The sequence below is a fragment of the Podarcis filfolensis genome, assembly GCF_964270895.1.
Source record: "Podarcis filfolensis genome assembly, chromosome: 7".
NCBI classification, from domain to species: domain Eukaryota; kingdom Metazoa; phylum Chordata; class Lepidosauria; order Squamata; family Lacertidae; genus Podarcis; species Podarcis filfolensis.
The window spans coordinates 69,283,776-69,301,902 of record NC_139603.1 but is presented as its reverse complement, the minus strand read 5'-3'; the positions used below and the strand labels follow the sequence as shown (position 1 = coordinate 69,301,902).

Below are 18,127 nucleotides of genomic sequence, written 5' to 3'. Positions count from 1 at the left end.
TGTCGGTTCTTTTTTCACTGATGTTTCTGGAAACCATAAATTCTTGGATTTTGCGAAGAAAATTAGAATGGCCCTTAAAGAATTACACAAGCTCACTCCCATTTTAGCCAAAATAAGTCTGCAGCCCCTTTAAAAACAGTAGCTCAGCGGGCCACTAAAAATGATAAAGGGACCAAGCCCTCTCTGGCCATCTGTGATTCAAGCAATAATGGAGACATCTGAGTCCTGGAAGACCTGTGAAGAGTCCTGGGAGGGTGGAATCCTGACTCAAGAAGAAGAAGAAGAAGCTGAGGCTGGTGAACAGACTCTTGGGCTGGGATATTTCTGAGGGGTTTTTGTTGTTGCAGTTATTGATACTATTTTTTTGCATTTTTATTTTTAGCTCCTTGGTGCCGTCTCCCAGGTCTAGGTGTCACAAGCCACAACTGCTACAATTCTCTGGACACATGAAATGACAATGCAGCAGTTTAAGCATGAGCTGTAGACATATTCAAAGAGGTGAGAAGTAATATCCGACACTGCAGATTCCTAGGTTGCCTCTCATGGCCATTGTAGCCAAGTGACCATTAATATTACTGCACCAATGGAGTAGCAGGCAAGTATCCAACTGCCATTTTGCTTTGTTTACTGCAATTACATTTGATACAGTCTGCCCTCGGAGCAGCTATTTAGACCCCATTGGGCATCGCTGTGTATGAAAACACATGCATGTCCCAGTCCAACGAGGGAGATCTGTGTATTGAGGAAAGCTTTCATGTGCATAGTGGATGCACACACGCACCTGGATCACACAACCACATTGCATTGCTCACCAAGGCCTTGCTGATGGGTGGATGTGTCCTTTGATGCAGCTGGCATTGCACACCCCCACCCAGCCCCACCAGCTGTTATGCACAATTAAGAGCTGGATCAAGGCCAGAAGCAATTAACAAGTTCTCCTGCTGAAACTTCACTTGTGACTCTGTCCTCTCAGAACACAACACAACACTCCCTTCTTGGCCAAGATATGAAAGAAAAGAATTAGGAACATTCTTACGCTTTGGAGCAGAATAAAATAAAACCTGGGAACTTTGGGAATAGCTTTTGGGGGAGGAAATGTTTATTTCTTCCTGCTGAACTTTACTCTGCCCATAATTATAAAGAGCACTTAAAGGCCAAGGATTTGCAACCCCAGGTGGAAAATGTCCATTTTGAAATGAACAGTTGGGTAAGTACGTATGGTTCCCAATGCATTTTGAGGAAACTAGAAATAGCACCACTTTCATTTTGATTACCCCAAATGTTTATGTATATGTAATATAGTCCATCTGCCAAAGTGAATTTTATTTGTAGCAGGATGTGATCCATGTTTTCTTTTGACCATGGAGGAAATATTATATGTAATTTTTTTCCTAAATAAGTTAGGTTGGATGCTGAATCCCTAAGAATATATAAAAATGGAAATGTTTAATGCTTCTTCATTAAAAACTGTTTTGGACTGGTGTTTATAAAGAAGCATTAAACATGAAGAGGCCTTTGAAACATGCAGGGACCCATATTTACTTGTGCATCTGCCCATTTGTTTTCCAGAAAAAGCAGCTACCATAACTTGCACATGGAGTGTATGGCATTGAACTTGTAGCCCTTCTGTTCTTGATCGAATTCTATCAGCCAGCATGAACAATGGTCAGGGATAATGGGAATTGTAGTCCAATGACATCTGGAGGGCCACAGGTTCATCACCCCTGGTGTATGATTTTGTCAGCAGAGTAGCTGTTACAGCACAGCATCATTATAGTGATATATAGAGGGGATTTCACACTAAACCTAGTCCAGTTTAATCAGCATTCAACCGGGATATGCTCATATAATTACAAATTCTCTACCATAACCTCCCCTTCAGTTTGGCTGTTCTCGCAAGGCATGTTTTGTTTTAAAAGCCCACGTGCTCCTGTGTGGTTCACTGCAGACTGAGACTTCATTGTGTTTCCTTTTCTCACCAATTATTTTATTTTGGCACTTTTGCAAACCTCCACTTTGCAGTATTAATCCTTTTCAACAACAAACAAGTCAGTTGCTTCGTCAGGTCTCTGGGCATTGAATCAAAATAGGAAAAGACAGTCTGTCAAGTGTGTTCTGTGCATCGGTGATTAGAAGCTAGCCACAGAAACACTTTCAAGCTATGGAGAAGAAATTAATTATCAAAGGCTGCATATGTACATAGAGGAACTATTATATGCTCATTGCAACTACATTGCAGTAGATTTGTGCACTATGAGTTGTGGACATGTTCCCCTTGGGGGGTAGATTTCTGTCTTTCTCTAACTTTAAGATTGCAGTCTAAAGTAAGAAATGGGGAAGTTGGTGGGAGCAGTGATCACAGAGATATGGGACAAGGAGAGGCTATGAATATTTCCCTCTTATTCAACCAACAAAGTTAACTTTTTATTTTATTATTGATATGACTACTGTGTCTGAGATTAGACAGGCACCCTCCTTGCTGAGCTTCAGGTACATGACAAGTGCTTTCTTATTTCAACAGGCATTTTAAAGTGGTGTTGGGTTTATTATGATTTTTTAATTGTTATTCTATGCATGGTTTATTTTTATTTTTTTGTAATTTTACTTGCACTGCTTAGAAATATTAATCAGTATATAATAAATACAATAAATAAACACACATTCTAAATTGGCAGATATGACATAATCCATAGAATCATGTGTTCTAGGGCTTACTTCCAAGTATGCATGGAGAGTATTGCAGCTGCCAACTTTGAGTATAAGCACTCTTGAAGCATCCTGACTGCAGCCTAATTATATATGTTACACACAGTTGTAATTTGAATTTATCACTCTGAGAGTAGACAGGTCTTAAGTAAAGTCTACAGCAGGCATAGGCAAATTCAGCCCTCCAGATGTTTTGGGACTACAACTCCCATCATCCCTAGCTAACAGGACCAGTGGTCAGGGATGATGGGAGTTGTGGTCCCAAAACATCTGGAGAGCCAAGTTTGCCTATGCCTGCTCTACAGGGTTCTATGATTCAATGGTTATCTTAACTTAATAAGCAATCCTCCAACAGTTATTAAGCCTAGAAACTGAATATAGATTTCAAACACTGAATTTTCATCTCAAGCAATTTCTTTAAGAAGTCAAACAATTTACAAACATTTTTATTAGTTACATTTTTTTATTTGTCTCAATGGACTGTTCATCTGTGATTGAAGTGCCTTTTCTATAGATTTGACACCAAAAACTAACTTTTCATATAAATTTTATTAATTTATAGGCCAGAAGAACTTTTTTTTAAAATGAAGTTGTGTCCTTCAGATTACTATTTGGATAATTTTGCTCTCCTTCAAAACAAATCTGTTTGTTTAAAATTTAGAGACTTCAGTAGCAAATGTATACACAAATTCCTTTTGAAAATATAAGTGATAAAGGAGACACAAGATCAATCACCTTTTTTCACTGAGCTGTGGGAGATCCCAATTTTGAGTGATGGGATATTTCACCCTTTTGCAGGCGTATCATTGCCACACAGTGCAAAGCTGCTATATGACACAGAAGCAGGCAAAGTTAGAGTACCACAGTTCTTACATGTATTTCAGCTACATTAAACCTATCTATGCCATCACAAACCTTGGCCATCAGTTACATTGTAAGTCTCATATGGTATAGCAAATCAGACCATTATCATATGGCTCACCCAGCGTGCCACTGAGATAAACAACAGAACCTGCAAATCTGTACACAGCCATTGTAGTGAACATCTTTTGGATCAGGATGGAAATCATTTGATGTGCAAACTGAACTGAAGTGCCAACCACAGAAAGGCTGCATGAAAGCTCAACTTTCAAATAATAATAATAATAATAATAATAATAATAATAATAATAATACCCCGCCCATCTGGCTGTGTTTCCCTAGCCACTCTGGGCAGCTTCCAACAGAATATTAAAATACAATAGTCTATTAAACATTAAAAGTTTCCCTAAACAGGGCTGCCTTCAGGTGTCTTCTAAAAGTCTGGTAGTTGTTTTTCTCTTTGACATCTGGTGGGAGGGCGGTCCACAGGGCGGGTGCCACTACCAAGAAGGCCCTCTGCCTGGTTCCCCTGTAACTTGGCTTCTCACAGCGAGAGAACCACCAGAAGGCCCTCGGCACTGGACCTCAGTGTCCGGTCAGAACAATGGGGGTGGAGACACTCCTTCAGGTATACTGGGCCAAGGCCGTTTAGGGCTTTAAAGGTCAGCACCAATACTTTGAATTGTGCTCGGAAACGTACTGGGAGCCAGTGTAGGTCTTTCAAGACCAGTGTTATGTGGTCTCAGCAGCCGCTCCCAGGCACCAGTCTACCTGCCGCATTCTGGATTAGTTGTAGTTTCTGGGTCACCTTCAAAGGTAGCCCCACATAGAGCGCATTGCAGTAGTCCAAGCGAGAGATAACTACAGCATGCACCACTCTGGCAAGACAGTCCGCTGGCAGGTAGGGTCTCAGCCTGTGTACCAGATGGAGCTGATAAACAGCTGCCCTGGACACAGAATTGACCTGCGCCTCCATGGACAGCTGTGAGTCCAGAATAACTCTCAGGCTGCGCACCTGGTCCTTCAGGGGCACAGTTACCCCATTCAGGACCAGGGAGTCCTCCACACCCGCCCGTCTCCTGTCCTCCAAAAACAGTACTTCTGTCTTGTCAGGATTCAACCTCAATCTGTTAGCCGCCATCCATCCTCCAACCGCCTCCAGACACTCACACATGTACCTAAAAACAGATGTGTCAGATGCAATTTGTGAGGGATTGAGTGTTCCTGAAATATTTTGGTATACATTTTTATGTGAAATTAATTACTTAAATGGTAATGTATAAAATCCGAACACATTATGTTCTAATTGCTGGCCCAGCCTCACCAGTATGGCAATATAGAACAAAAAGCGTCCAATGCTGGCAGCAGTTTAGAGCAAGGATAGCGGTTTTTCCAAAGGCACTCAGCAGCAGATGTCCACTACATTCAGCATAAAAAATAAAACATCTTGAGATCTTCACATTAAGTTATCAGTTAAAGTGCAGCAAAATATTGCAGAATTCAGTCATCTTCTCCTTTGGCTCTTTTAATTGACACAGTTCTTTGTAATTCTTCTGTTACTAATTTGTCTTATTGTTTTGGTGGCGTTAATTGCGACTTCTTTTGTGACGTTTTTCTTGTTGTCCCATTTAGCCTGTTTAAAAAGAGTGTACAGTAAATTAGTTTAATGCAAGATGCTTAGAAGATGTTTCATAGAAGTAAATTTCCTAAACAAGGAGAAAAGACAAGTGTAAAATAAAAATTAACAAAATATTCCATTCAAAACAACAAGCAAAACTTAGCAATATCTCTGTCCTGAAGTCACAAACAGTTCTTGTAGTAATCGCCAGTAAAACTGTTGATACAGTGGCATTTTTACTCAGCAAATAGGAAGTAAAGTAATTGGAAAGTTATCACAAAGAACGCCCTCCCTACCACTCGCAAGTGATCTCTGTTTAACTGGTGTTATTTGCCATATTTTTCGCCCCATAGGACGCACCGCCCTATAGGACGCACCTAGTTTTTTGGGGGGGGAAATAAAGGGGAAAAAATTATTCCCCCCCCCCAGGCATGGGGCTGGCGCGGGGGAAGCCCGAGCTTCCCCCGACCCCAGAACAGCCTGCTATCCGCAAGCCTAGGGAGCCGCGCCGGTCTCCTCAGGCTTGCGGAGAGCTGCGCGAAGCCCGGGTGCGCTCTTCAGTGCGCCTGAGGCTTCGGAATGCAGACAGCTCTGTGCAACCTTTGGGAGCCCGGTGCGGCTTCCTGCCGGGCTCCCGAGGGTTGCGCAGAGCTGCGCGGAGCCCGGGAGCGCAGGCAGCTCTGCACCACCTTCCGGAGCCCGGCGCGGTTTGGCGCGGGGCTCCCGAGGGTTGCGCAGAGCTGCGCGGAGCCCGGGAGCGCAGGCTGCTCTGCGCAACCTTTGGGAGCCTGGCGCAGAGCTTTGCAATATGAGAGCCTTGCAATATGAGAAATGTATTCATTGTGACTTTAAAAAAGAAACACTAGTTTGGAAGGTACGACTTCAATATAAAGGACACAGGCTTGATAGCACTGTGACAGGCCTTTAGCTGAGGAGAAACAGGATTAGCCCAGCTTCAAGAGGATACCAGTGTGTACAAGGAGCCACTCGGAATGTAGTTCTGCACCTACCTCTGTGGTTCTAAAGCCATTTTGTTGTTTGTGTGCTGAAGTTCCAGTGGGGTGAACTGTCAGTTTTGTACATTGTGTACCACAGTGAGCTCTCTTTTCAGTACTACCTATTCCACTTGCAGCTGAGGACTTTCCGGTACAAGTCTGAGTTGATTTGCTATCCTCCAGAATTCCTAAGAACACACAAAATCGCATTTTGTTAAGTCAAAACATTTACTGGTGTTTTACACATTTTTCAAGTTAAAGAGATATTAACAAAACTAGTCAGTTTCACAGAATTGTTTGTGAACAGTTTGTATATGCCCAATTACCAAAATATGGTTTTTACATTTGCACATTCCTATCCCCCTCCAACAAATTAGAAACTGAACAGAAGTTAGGAGCACGAGATCCTGAATTATTATTTAGAGAGACATAAGCAAAGCAGACATGTCTTTGAAAACAAAAATAGAACACTGATTTTTTTCTTCTTCTCCTGCTCTACTCCTTTTTAAATATAAATAGTAATCTGTTGAATACCATGGCTAATAGTTTATGTCCTGTTTGACTTCCTGCTTTTGTGCAACCATACTGCTGTGGAAAAATACGTTGTATGGCTCAGAACATCCCATACTGCCTCTCTTCTATTTCTGTGAACTTTTGCTATAAAATCATTCTCGCCATCCTGAGGGCAGAAATTATGTGTAGTTACGTAATTTCCTCCCCCTGCTTTTTTATCGGGTGAAACAGCTGTGGGCGCTGGGGAGTTGGCAGGGGGAAAGGGCCAGTTTTCCTCCCATCTGTTTGCTCTAGCTCTTCACCCAGCTGTTTTTTTCTCTCCAAAAGATAAAATATACCAGGGCCCTTCAATCATCATATAGCATTTCTCAGTGAAACAACATGACTGTGTGCAACCTGTCACAGAAAGCAAGCAGAACCATCTGAAAGTTTCTGTGGTAAGCCTTGATGGTTTGGGTAAAGAAGGAGTTGCCAACATGGCCTCTGTGGGCACCATGGTGCCATTGAAGTCCTATGGGGGATGCACTGGCAAATCAGACTCTTCCCCTCCCCTCACCCCCCCTCAACTGCCCACCTCTCATCTAAAGTAATTGTGATGTCAGATTGACAGGTCAGTGGCCTCGCTCACGTCTCACCCAAGTTGGCCCACAGGGTTTGGGAGAGAGAAAGATCTGGCCATCTGGGCCAAGAAGGTTTTCCACTCCTGATCAAGCCAATATTTGATGTGTCTTCCAGCTCTATGATTCTGTATCAGGGATGCTGTGGCAGCATATGTCCTGCATCAGCAAGAGGCTGATGGCCAGTTTGCTTCCCTGAGCTCCTTGGGGAGGAAAAGCAGAAGAGTGTAAATTCAATCAATCAATCAATCAATCAATCAATCAATACCACCTACAGAACATTTTGCACATGTCTCAAGGTTTTCTGGCCAAGTACCAAGCCTTATGATTACCGATGCTACCACTGATATGAAATATATGTGAACTTCGGGGCCAGCTGCTTCAGTTCTATGTGTCTATCTGCCACATAATGAACCTTTCACATGCTCTTATCAGTTAATCATAGCTTTTGCTTCAAGCCACGCATACAGAACCAAACAAAGCTGTTGATAAAAGGAAATATGTATAACCACTGGGGGTGGTTTTTGTTTGCACGATTCTTGGTTACATATATGCTTCGCGAAAAATTGAAGGCATTGTTACTTTGTGTCAGGTGACTGAGAGCAGCTGCAAAAGCAGACAGGAGATAACGGCACAATTGGCTCAATATATTCAGCCAACCTCTTTATGCGACTCCCTCTGAAACAAGAAAATTTTTCGGTGTTCTGCCCAAAGCAGAGTGCTGCTTAAGTCTATGCTGTAAACTAGGGAATGGTAAAGAACACTGCTTGGTATTTGGAAGTGATTCTGTGTTTCATAATCAATGAAGTCTTAACTCACATGAGACCAGGCATTGCATCAATATTTCTATTTTGTATACATACTGCATCCAGAGCGAACTCCAATTAGATTCGACATGCAGCCTAAATATTTTACATGTATCCAGTTAAACATTGATACCCTGACGGAACATATCAAATTTGTCAGTAGTTGTCAGCGGGAGTAAGTGGGGGCGTGCACAGCACAGATATACCCAAGTCCTCCATAAAACAGAATATTAAAGGGCTGTCTCAAGTTAATTTCAACATCACCATTCTTGCATGTGCTATATTACCAGCTAAATAGCATTTGTAAGGGTGCACATTGCCACCTACATGCAAATAACTAGAGCAAGAAGACTGCACGGGAAGTCTGTGATCCTTTTTGGAGACTTCCTAAAAAAATGTTTATGACAAAAGACTCTTTATCAAAGCAGATCCTTGCTTGTCCTCTGTATATCTGCAATGCAGGGAAAGGAAAACAATTGGTTCAGTCCCATTTCTGGTGCTAAAAGTCAACGCAAGATTACAGGATGCTCCTCCCACACAGGAGCATCTAGAGGGCTAATGAAGTATTCTTTAAGCGTCAAATCATATGAATGAAGCAATATTCAAGCTTTATGGAAGTATGCACTCCAAGAAACTGCAGGGGAAAGAACAAAAAAGGAGGAAAGTACCAAACATAGCATGTAAAAATTATGTATGCATTCATATTTATCTGTTCAAGAACAAATAGTCTTGAAATAACAGCACGTTCCTTTCATGCTTTTTGATCATCGTGCAAGAGGTTTGAGGCTTCACACAAGTGAGTTGCACAGATGCTGCTTAGAACTGCATCCAAGTGAATAATGCTGCATGGGGTCAGCCATTCGCCTGCATGAGCTTGGCATATAGACTGTGCTACACCACTGTTGCCATGCTAAAATAAAGCAGTGATGGGTAGGCTGTGTGGCAACATGGAGATGGAAGGCAAAATGCATAGCTGGGATGCATAGAAGATGCTTCTGTTATTTTTAATTTGATTTACAGTGGTACCTCAGGTTAAGTACTTAATTCGTTCCGGAGATCCGTTCTTAACCTGAAACTGTTCTTAACCTGAAGCACCACTTTAGCTAATGGGGCCTCCAGCTGCCACTGCGCTGCCGCTGTACGATTTCTGTTCTCATCCTGAAGCAAAGTTCTTAACCCGAGGTACTATTTCTGGGTTAGTGGAGTCTGTAACCTGAAGTGTATGTAACCTGAAGCGTATGTAACCCGAGGTACCACTGTATATATTGCCTTATGCCAGTTTCATGGGAGAGAGAAATTGGGTTTGTCATTAAAGGATGGCTCCTTCCATTTGCCAAGACTCACCTTCCTGCCCTCAAAGCTTTCATGAGGGAGCTGGTGATGGAAGAAGTGCGTGTGTGTGTGTGTTTGGAGGGAAGGGGGGGTCCCTTATATTTTGAGTCTAGGTTTAAAAGTTGTGGGCGGAGAGTTGCTCGGTACAAGTGGCGTCACTTGGGGACTACTGTAGAATAAAGTAACAGATGCTTGTAGCATCCACATAAGCTATATTTTACTCTCAGTAAGCATCAAACACATATTTGGTAGCTGGCGGTCTTAGATTTGGAGAAAGAAGTTGTGCAAAAACACAGACTGCTGTCAGTCTAGATATTATGTCCATGCTCGGTCCATGGTTGTCCCCTGCCTACCTGCAATGCAGGGAAGAAGGAAAAAATTCTAGCAGTTTCATTTGTGGTGTTATCTAGTCGAAAGCAAGAACACAAAATGCTCCAGTGCAGATAGTCCTTGCACATGTGGCCTAGAGGGCTAGGCCAAGTGAATTAATATTAAGACAAGTGTCAACTGATATGACCTAGCAATGGTGGGATGCTGTCAGTTTTGGGCAGATGTTAAGCTAACAACTCTGGCTTCTGCAGCCCATAACAGACTGAGTCACAGAGACTTGCATATCAGCTTCACAAGAACACTATGTTCTGCCCCAACCCTACAAATCTACCTAAATGTTACATAATCTGAGAAAATGTTTTTCACAAGAGATAGAGCTCATATATGACTACTCATAGGAAACAGGCAAAGGGTGGGGAAGGAGAATCTTCAGCATCCTCTCATAGTACATGAGCTGGTGCTAGAAGTGGGATAAAAGGCTAGGAACACACAAAACCCAAAGTCATGCTCTGTGGTGGCTCTCCATGCATGTATCTAAGTGGGGCGGGGGGTTGTTCATCTGGTTGATTGTATGTTGCTTTGGGTTGGCCTTGGCAAGATAAAGCAACTAACAAATTCAAAGAAGAAGAAGACAAATGGAGATGGACAAGTGTTGGACACAATGCAAATCCAATGTAATGTGGTACCACAGCAAGCAAATTGTACAGCCTTGAAAGACACACACAGACACACACACGTCACTTAAAAACAGAAGATGAGCAAGTAAATATTTCCCAAAATCAAGCATGCATAAATGTCATTGCCTATTTACAATATAATGGGCATAATGCAAAATGCATCTGTGCCTCTTTAAAACCATATTTCACCACATAGCACTTGGAACAGCATTAGAAATATGAAAGGTAAAGGGACCCCTGACTGTTAGGTCCAGTCGTGGACGACTCTGCGGTTGCGGCGCTCATCTTGCTTTACTGGCCAAGGGAGCCGGCATTTGTCCCATAGCTGTCAACTTTCAGATTTGAAAATAAGGGTTCAGCAGCCTCTAAAATAAGGGATCAGCAGCCTCACCTGTCTCGGGGACAGTCTATGGGATATCTAACCATCCAGGATAGCAGCGGGAAGCAGTGGGAAAGGGCGATGGAATAAGGGAATTTCCCGCAAAAAAAGGGAAGGTTGACAGCTATGGTTTGTCTGCAGAAAGCTGCAGAGGGTGATTTTTTTTCTACAGTAAACTGTAAAGAGCAATAATGGCCAGCATGACTAAGCTGCTTCTAAGCCGAACCAGAGCAGCACACGGAAACACCGTTTACCTTCCTGCCAGAGCGGTACCACCAGAGCGGTACCACTTTGACGTGCTTTCGAACTGCTAGGTTGGCAGGAGCAGGGACCGAGCAACAGGAGGAGCTATAATACATAACCATAACAAAGGGTTGTTTCAACACAGAAAAATATATATACCCTTAAAACAGAAGAGTGTGTTTTTTTGGGGGGGATGGATCCTATACAACTAAGCAACTCCCTCTAAAAAGGTTGTGATTATAGAGATTGCAGATCTCTGGCCTATGGAAAACTAATCCAACTATCAATAATACTTCTGATAATGCAAAACCTTTCAGTTCAATTTTTGCTTTGATTGCTTTTCTAGATGAAGCTAATGAAGCAACTAGAGTGACAAGACTGCTTTTAAAACAGCAATTCATAATTTGTCTAGTTTTAATAGTCTGTGAAAGGAGGATTTCACGCTACATTTTCTCTTTCAATGGAAGCTTTTAGGAACAACTTGAACTACTGCTAAATTGTCCCCCCTCCATTTTTTTGAGACCATTCACATAAGTATAGCACCGTCGTTGGTCTTTTAAAGGCTTTGCCTTTTTATACCACCCACCCTAGATGACTGATATTGCTACACCGGTTTTTGGATATTTCTTCTTCACCAATTGTTTGGTACAGGTAAAAAGTTCCACGGCGGGTTTAAGTGTGTTGCTTACTACTGAGTACATTAAATTCTGTTATGATCTTAATGAAAAGGTCTTACAGTTTCTGTATTTCAAACTTCTGTTTATAGCCATTATTGCTCTTTTCAGTTTACTGTAGAAAAAATCACCCTCTGCTGCAGTTTGAAAATTAAGATAAAAAGGGAATATGAGGAGGAAAAAATGAATAGAAGGGGGAAAAAAGAGTGGAGAATTATAATATTGGATAAGATCCAGCCAAATTTAGGTGTTTGGCTTTATACCGGTAATATTTTTTTTTATTGTCACATTTTGTGTGGATTGCTTTTTTATGTACACTGCTTAGAAATACAAGTAATTAAGCAGTATATAAATGTCTAAGAAAAATAAATAAATGTTTATGTCCCTTTGATTTCAGCTGAATGGTTAAACTGTCTCCTACTTAACACAATAAGACTTGCAAGCAGTTAACTTCTGCTAAATCTTAACCATTGCTTACTCAAAGACAATAACAAATATAACCAAACTCAAATATATTAAAAATGTATAGGTGGTTCATACACAGGCTACAAAAATCAGAAGGCAAAATTGAGAAAACAAAATTTGAGGTTGTAATCAGTGCTAGTCCTGCTCAGTGCTAGTAGAGTAGACTCAGAGTAGACCCACTGGAGATCATATATATGACTAACTGAGGTTCATTAATTTCAGTGGGCTGCTCTGAGTAGGACTAGCATTGGTTATAACCCATGGATTCATTCTGAGGGCTAGGTTAAAGAAGAGTTCTGTTAATGTCAAACTACATGTTACACATGACTGAAATGTAGGTGGGGGCTGGATTTGCTTGCAGCGGCACTATGATTTCAGTTAAAGAAATGGCATAAGGGGAAGCTCTGCTGCTATAAGCAAACTGATTGTTCCCTACGTCTGCATTTCAAAAAATAAAAGTAAATCCATAGGAAGAGCCAAAGACTGATGTCCTAGGTAATTGTAGCTTAGTCCTAGATAGCAACAGCAAATGATATTTTCTCAGTTTATGGAGGAATGTAATAGCATTTGGGTATTACCCTCCCCCTCAGCCACCATGCCAAAATTAAGCAGAATGTGACCATAAGTGCATGTTATTTCAAAGAGTAAATTCACAAAACTCCTTTGAGCGCTTTCCTCCCTGTTTTAAATCTGCATGGTAAGCAATTCCACCAGGATGTTCATGATGGATTGTGCATAAAAATCCACATAATCTATTACAAGCACACCTCTAAACTGGTCATATGGCTGACCAGTTATCATGTGCACATTCACAGTGATTTGACTGGGGTGGGAAAAACCCGTGTATACACCCCTAAGATAGGCAGAGAGCTTGCTGTTGGGTTGCTCTGAAACCAACAAGGCATACTTCTAAAGACAAATATTATAGCATGGATAACATTATACATAGCAAAATCTATGTTAATTAATAAATAACAGTAATATCCCTTGGATACATAGCCCATTTCACTAAATACTATGTAATGAAATGATGAGGAATTCAACAGGGCTTTAATGCACACATCCCAGTCTCTAATGCAACTCTGCCAACCTTACTCTTGCTCTCTTATTAATCATATATTTATTTTAAAAATATATGTCCCACCCTTAATCAAATATATTAGCCTGGGTAACATCAACTTCATAAAGTAATATACCGGTGCAATAAAACAAAACATTCTTTAAAACTACAGCAAACCATCTCACAGCAGCATCTCAGTGGCAATTCTCCAAAGCCAATGTAAAAAAGAAGACATCTTAGGGCTCATCTACACTTCTGTTTCACCAGCTGCTTCCCCCACCCCCAGAGAAGCCCATAATTTAGCACTGAATTGGAACAAATAGCAATCACGTTTTCCATGGATTACCATTTGTTCCAATTTAGAGCTACTGAGTGTGTTTTCCAGGGGGAAACAGTGGGACAAAAGCATAGCTGCTCAGACTCGTGCTTTTGGAACAAGTGGCAAGCCTCTCGGATCCATGCTTTCAAAACATGGGACAAAAGGGAGGGGGGCAAGCCCCTAGATGTCCAGTCCCCTTAAATACCCAAATGTTTTCATGATTCAGACAGCCACCTATCTCTTTTGAATTGCATTAAAAATGTTGCCTGGTGTTAGCTGACAGGAAACGAGTGGTGCTGTTTTCCGTGAACAACATTTGAACTCTTAATACTGCAAACCTCTTATCTGCAGCATTAGTTCTGAAAACAGAGCAAATCTTCTATTCCCCACTTGTGAGGCTCTCACTGGTTATGGTCAAGAAGAGTTCTACCTACCCTGCAGAGATGCTAAAGCATTCCTGCTGATGCTTTTAGGAAGCAGCTGCTAGGAGAGTTGACTCGGCACAATGCCATAACTGGTGCAGAAGTCCTACCGTCTGCATTGTGGCGAGTGTGTTCTAATTACAGTATTTCATGTTCTTCTACGTTGCTAAGTTGATATGGTGCTGCTGGCTAAGCGTTAGGACTGTCTTGTATCCTTGTAAGCACAAGCACAGCAGCATCCATCTTAAATGGACAGAGACCAAAGATGCTATGTTTGCAACTGAAAATGTGCAACATGTAATTGAAATATATAACATTCAGTCACGATTCCAACACTATGAACTGCTAGCTTGACTAAAGCACAACCCTAAATCCGAATATTCATAGATCAGACAGGTTGCTCCGACAGCCTGATCATCCAAATATGTGAAGCCTTGTTCACAACAAGCCTCACAATCCTTGTGCCACTTACTACATGGCATAAACTGGTAAAGCACAGGATCTATAGAACTGAGGCTACAATCCATCTTCGTTGCGCACTAGTACCAGGTTTCTTTTCAGCAGCAACTCCCTTTTGCTGACTATTGAAGAGCCTTTCCTTACAACAGCAACAAAAGGTCCCTCCCTGATCTTTCTGTAGTGTCACACCAGCAGCATCCTATATAATACGGACAAGGTCTTGGACCAAAAAAACAAAACAAATAAAACAAAACAAAAAACGCATCACGATACTGGCATAAGGTTAAGTTACACGAAGATGTAAGTTAAGCAGAGCTGCATATTGCTATGCATCCTCTTTACGTTGCAGGGAGGAAAAGTTTTAACCCTTCTCCCTGCTTAAAAATAAAAAGTCGCAAGAACAATAATGGTCCAAAAAGAACCCCACCCGTGACTGTGTCGGGTGGACACTTCTCTTCTGAATATGCAGGACCTATAGGGTTGCATTGCAAGCCACCGCACTGAACGAGGAGCAAGGGCTGCAGGAATAAATCCATGAGCGCAGCTCAGACGACAGAACTTGAAATGCAAAGCCACTTCTCTGAAATATGTCCCAACAGGGAGGTGAGGTGTTCGCCACCTGTTCGCTGGCCCACCTCTCGGCTTCCTCCGGCCAAACCTTTGGCTGTGGAGAAGAGCCCAGAAGGAAGCGAGGCGGAGGAGAGAGCGAGGAGGCGGGAAGGGCCCGGGCCGCCTCGTTCGCGTTTCCCGCCACCACAGCCCCGAGCTCTACTCACCGGGTTCCCTCAGACCAGCCTCGGCGTGGCCGCCCTCCGGGCCAGTGGCGGCGGCGGCGGCGGGAAGCGGCTGCTGGGGCTCGGCGTCTGTGTTGGTCAGCCAGGTGGACTCGGTCTCCCTCGTCCAGCTCTCGTAGTAGCGCGGCTCGATGGCATCGGCTCGGCTCCCGCCGCAGCCCATCCTGCGGGGCCTCCTCCTCCTCCTCCGTCCCCCTCCGCGCCAGCACCGCGGTCAGCGGCCCGGCCAGAGCAGCATCGCCCTCCCGCCTTCCTCGCCCAGCCTCCGGCCAGGCGCGGGAGAGCGGCGGGAGGCGGCGCCATCGCTTCCCGCCTCCTCCGTTTCGCCCGCCTCCTCAGGGCGGCCCCCTGTCAGTCCCGGCTGGAGCTTCTGCTCTCTCCTATTTCACGCCCCCTTTCCTCTTCTCCTCCTGTTGCCTTAAGAACAGGAGAATTACGTGTCCTCTTCTTTCCTTTCCTTTCCCTTCAGGGTTTTTCTTCTTCTTCTTCCCCTTTCTCTTCTTCCCCAGCCCCTTCTTCTCCTCAAATTTCCTGGGAATTTAGAATCCTCCTTGCCAGGCTGTGGGCTGAAGGCTGTGCAAAGAGCCTGAACTGATACTGCCGTTAATATTAATACAGAAGCGGGACTGGCTGTTTCTTTTTCCCCTAACAAGACATCTCTTCGGCACGTCGGTTGAAAGTAGAGGCATGATACTGAATAGTTTGGTGCTAAGGCTGGAACACATTCTCCTCCCAGACCCAGGGAAGTCTCCTTGTCTAATTAATGCTGAATTGGTTAATTAAATACATTAGTTAGTGCTAATCCATTGCAATGTAAAAGGAACGATTCTATAAGTACACAAGATCTTGGCTAATTGCCAACCCTCTCTGCGGTGAATTCAAACCCTAAAGGGACTGGAGTTCATTGAGCACTGGATGCTAGTGCATGCTTTAGATGGCCATAAGCAGTTTTTTGTTTGTTTGTTTCTGATGATGATGATGATGTTTTTGTTAAAAAACTGCACACACATAAATAATAAAATAACGCGACTAACAAAAAATGGGTCACTAGGGGGGTAAAATACTAACCACTAGGAGTGAACTAATGAATAGGGTCGGCTTATCTGTGCCATATTGCAATATATGTTGTAGGTGTTTCTCGTCCATGTGTTGTTTCATTTGTATATTTAGTAAAATCACACCCTACAGTGCAAAAATTATCTTGTTTTCTCTCTTCCTTGCCACCTTCAATTTTTTGCCACAGGTTTTCCATTATGGCAGTTTACCAGACTTTTATTCCAGTGATCAATATTCATTAGTTGCAAAGTTTTCCAAGTTCTATTACCGTTCTAGCTGCTGTGTTATTAATTCCTTACTTCTTAATTGGTTCATATATGAAGTATATAGATTAAGTAAGGCTAATGCTGGAGTTATTGGGATTGACTGAGCTGTAATCTGAGGTAGCTCATTAAAAACTTCCTTCCAAAATTGTTCTATTTGTGGACAGCCATATGCAGTTGTGAAGCACAGACAGAGGTGGATCTACTATGAAATGAATGATACACTCTTCAGAGCCCCTGTTCTCAGAGAGGCCCCATAAGAGACTTTAATTCACAAAAGTACTTAAGCAGATACCCAAAAACACAATTTGTGGTGATCTGTTGTGGAACAGCCCAGTTGGAGGAGATAACAGTGGTTTCCCAGGCCTCGTTGCTGGTTGTGAAGGGGTCCCCTATAACAGTTCAAGCTTCAGGGACCCCCCCAGTGTAGGTCCACTATAGGTGTCCAGTATCTTGATTATGTAAGCACAGTCTTTAAATATGAGGAATACAGCTCTAAAATAGAAGACGTGGATAACTGGTTCAAGGAGAATGGCCTTTACATGAGAGCCCTTCAGTTCACTAAAATTCATTTGCATTGTATAATATGTGCATAACAATTGGTGCTCTGGTGCCTGTTTATTAGGGATTCAGTCTTTAATTGATTAATTAGTGGAGGCCTTTGCAAGCAATTTAAAGCACCTCTCCAATTAATAACTACACTTAATCAGCAGAGAAGGAGGCTGAGGTATGCCTGTGAAACTGCAGCGCCGTGATGTATTTGGAGAGGGAAGGGCAAGCTTGCTGGATAAGACTGAGAGCCTGAACAATTAACTGATGGGGCTTACTTAATCATGTAGCAATCAGTTAAAACGTAAATTTCAGTGTATTGCCATGCTTGGTCAGGGCACACGTCTGAAAGTTCTTTTCAATGTTCTTGGACTAAACCCTTTTGGAATACAAGTTACTAGTACCAGCAGAATATTTTCCCTCTGATAGCCTTGGATGTATTTTGCTTGAGGACAGGCTGTTGCTGCGTAGAGCTGTTCCAGAAACTAATATATCTCATACTATACAGGAACATAGCATAAATTTAAGAACTATGTTTAGGTACAGAATCCCATCACAAGGTACCCAGAAGCGAATAACAGAGATTACACTGGAAAAATTTCCAGGAAAAAAATAAGCTTTATTGAGAATTATAAGGTAGATTACTGAAGGCTTGCCCTAGAAGGGAGAGGGAGGGTAAAATAAATGAAGAAATGGTAAGGAGGTAGCAGTGAGTCAAGAGCAGCCATGTTCTGGGAAGCTTAAATTTTAAAGATTTTAACCTTTAAAGCCCTATACGGCCTAGGACCCTTGTACCTACGGGACCACCTCTCCTGGTATGCCACACGGAGGAACTTATGGTCTTCAAATAAAAATGTCTTGGAGATCCCGGGCCACAGGGAGGTTAGGCTGGCCTCAACCAGAGCCAGGGCTTTTTTGGCCGTGGCCCCGATCTGGTGGAATGCTCTGTCACAAGAGACTAGGGCCCTGTGGGACTTGACATCTTTTCG

The 18,127-nt window shown here is 42.7% G+C and overlaps 1 protein-coding gene across 1 annotated transcript; it reads right to left on the bottom strand.

The window, feature by feature from the left end:
* Positions 1–2,411: 2,411 nt before the first annotated feature.
* On the bottom strand, positions 2,412–16,161 carry BAALC (BAALC binder of MAP3K1 and KLF4). The gene is made up of 3 exons (XM_083621749.1): positions 15,253–16,161; positions 6,196–6,368; positions 2,412–5,200 (listed from the first exon to the last, which is right to left on the bottom strand). Exons 1-3 carry the CDS (start codon positions 15,431–15,433, stop codon positions 5,093–5,095), a joined length of 462 nt encoding a protein of 153 aa, XP_083477875.1. The 5' UTR covers positions 15,434–16,161; the 3' UTR covers positions 2,412–5,092.
* Between the last annotated feature and the right edge of the window lie 1,966 nt (positions 16,162–18,127).

What these genes read in the sequence shown, in the direction of transcription:
- BAALC (XM_083621749.1), bottom strand. Translation starts at nt 15,433, where the DNA reads ATGGGCTGCGGCGGGAGCCGAGCCGATGCCATCGAGCCGCGCTACTAC. An exon ending in GGCTGGTCTGAGGGAACCCG is followed by an intron (nt 6,369 to 15,252) that starts GTGAGTAGAGCT and finishes GTGTGTTCTTAG; the next exon opens with GAATTCTGGAGGATAGCAAA. An exon ending in ATGGCTTTAGAACCACAGAG is followed by an intron (nt 5,201 to 6,195) that starts GTAGGTGCAGAA and finishes CTTTTTAAACAG; the next exon opens with GCTAAATGGGACAACAAGAA.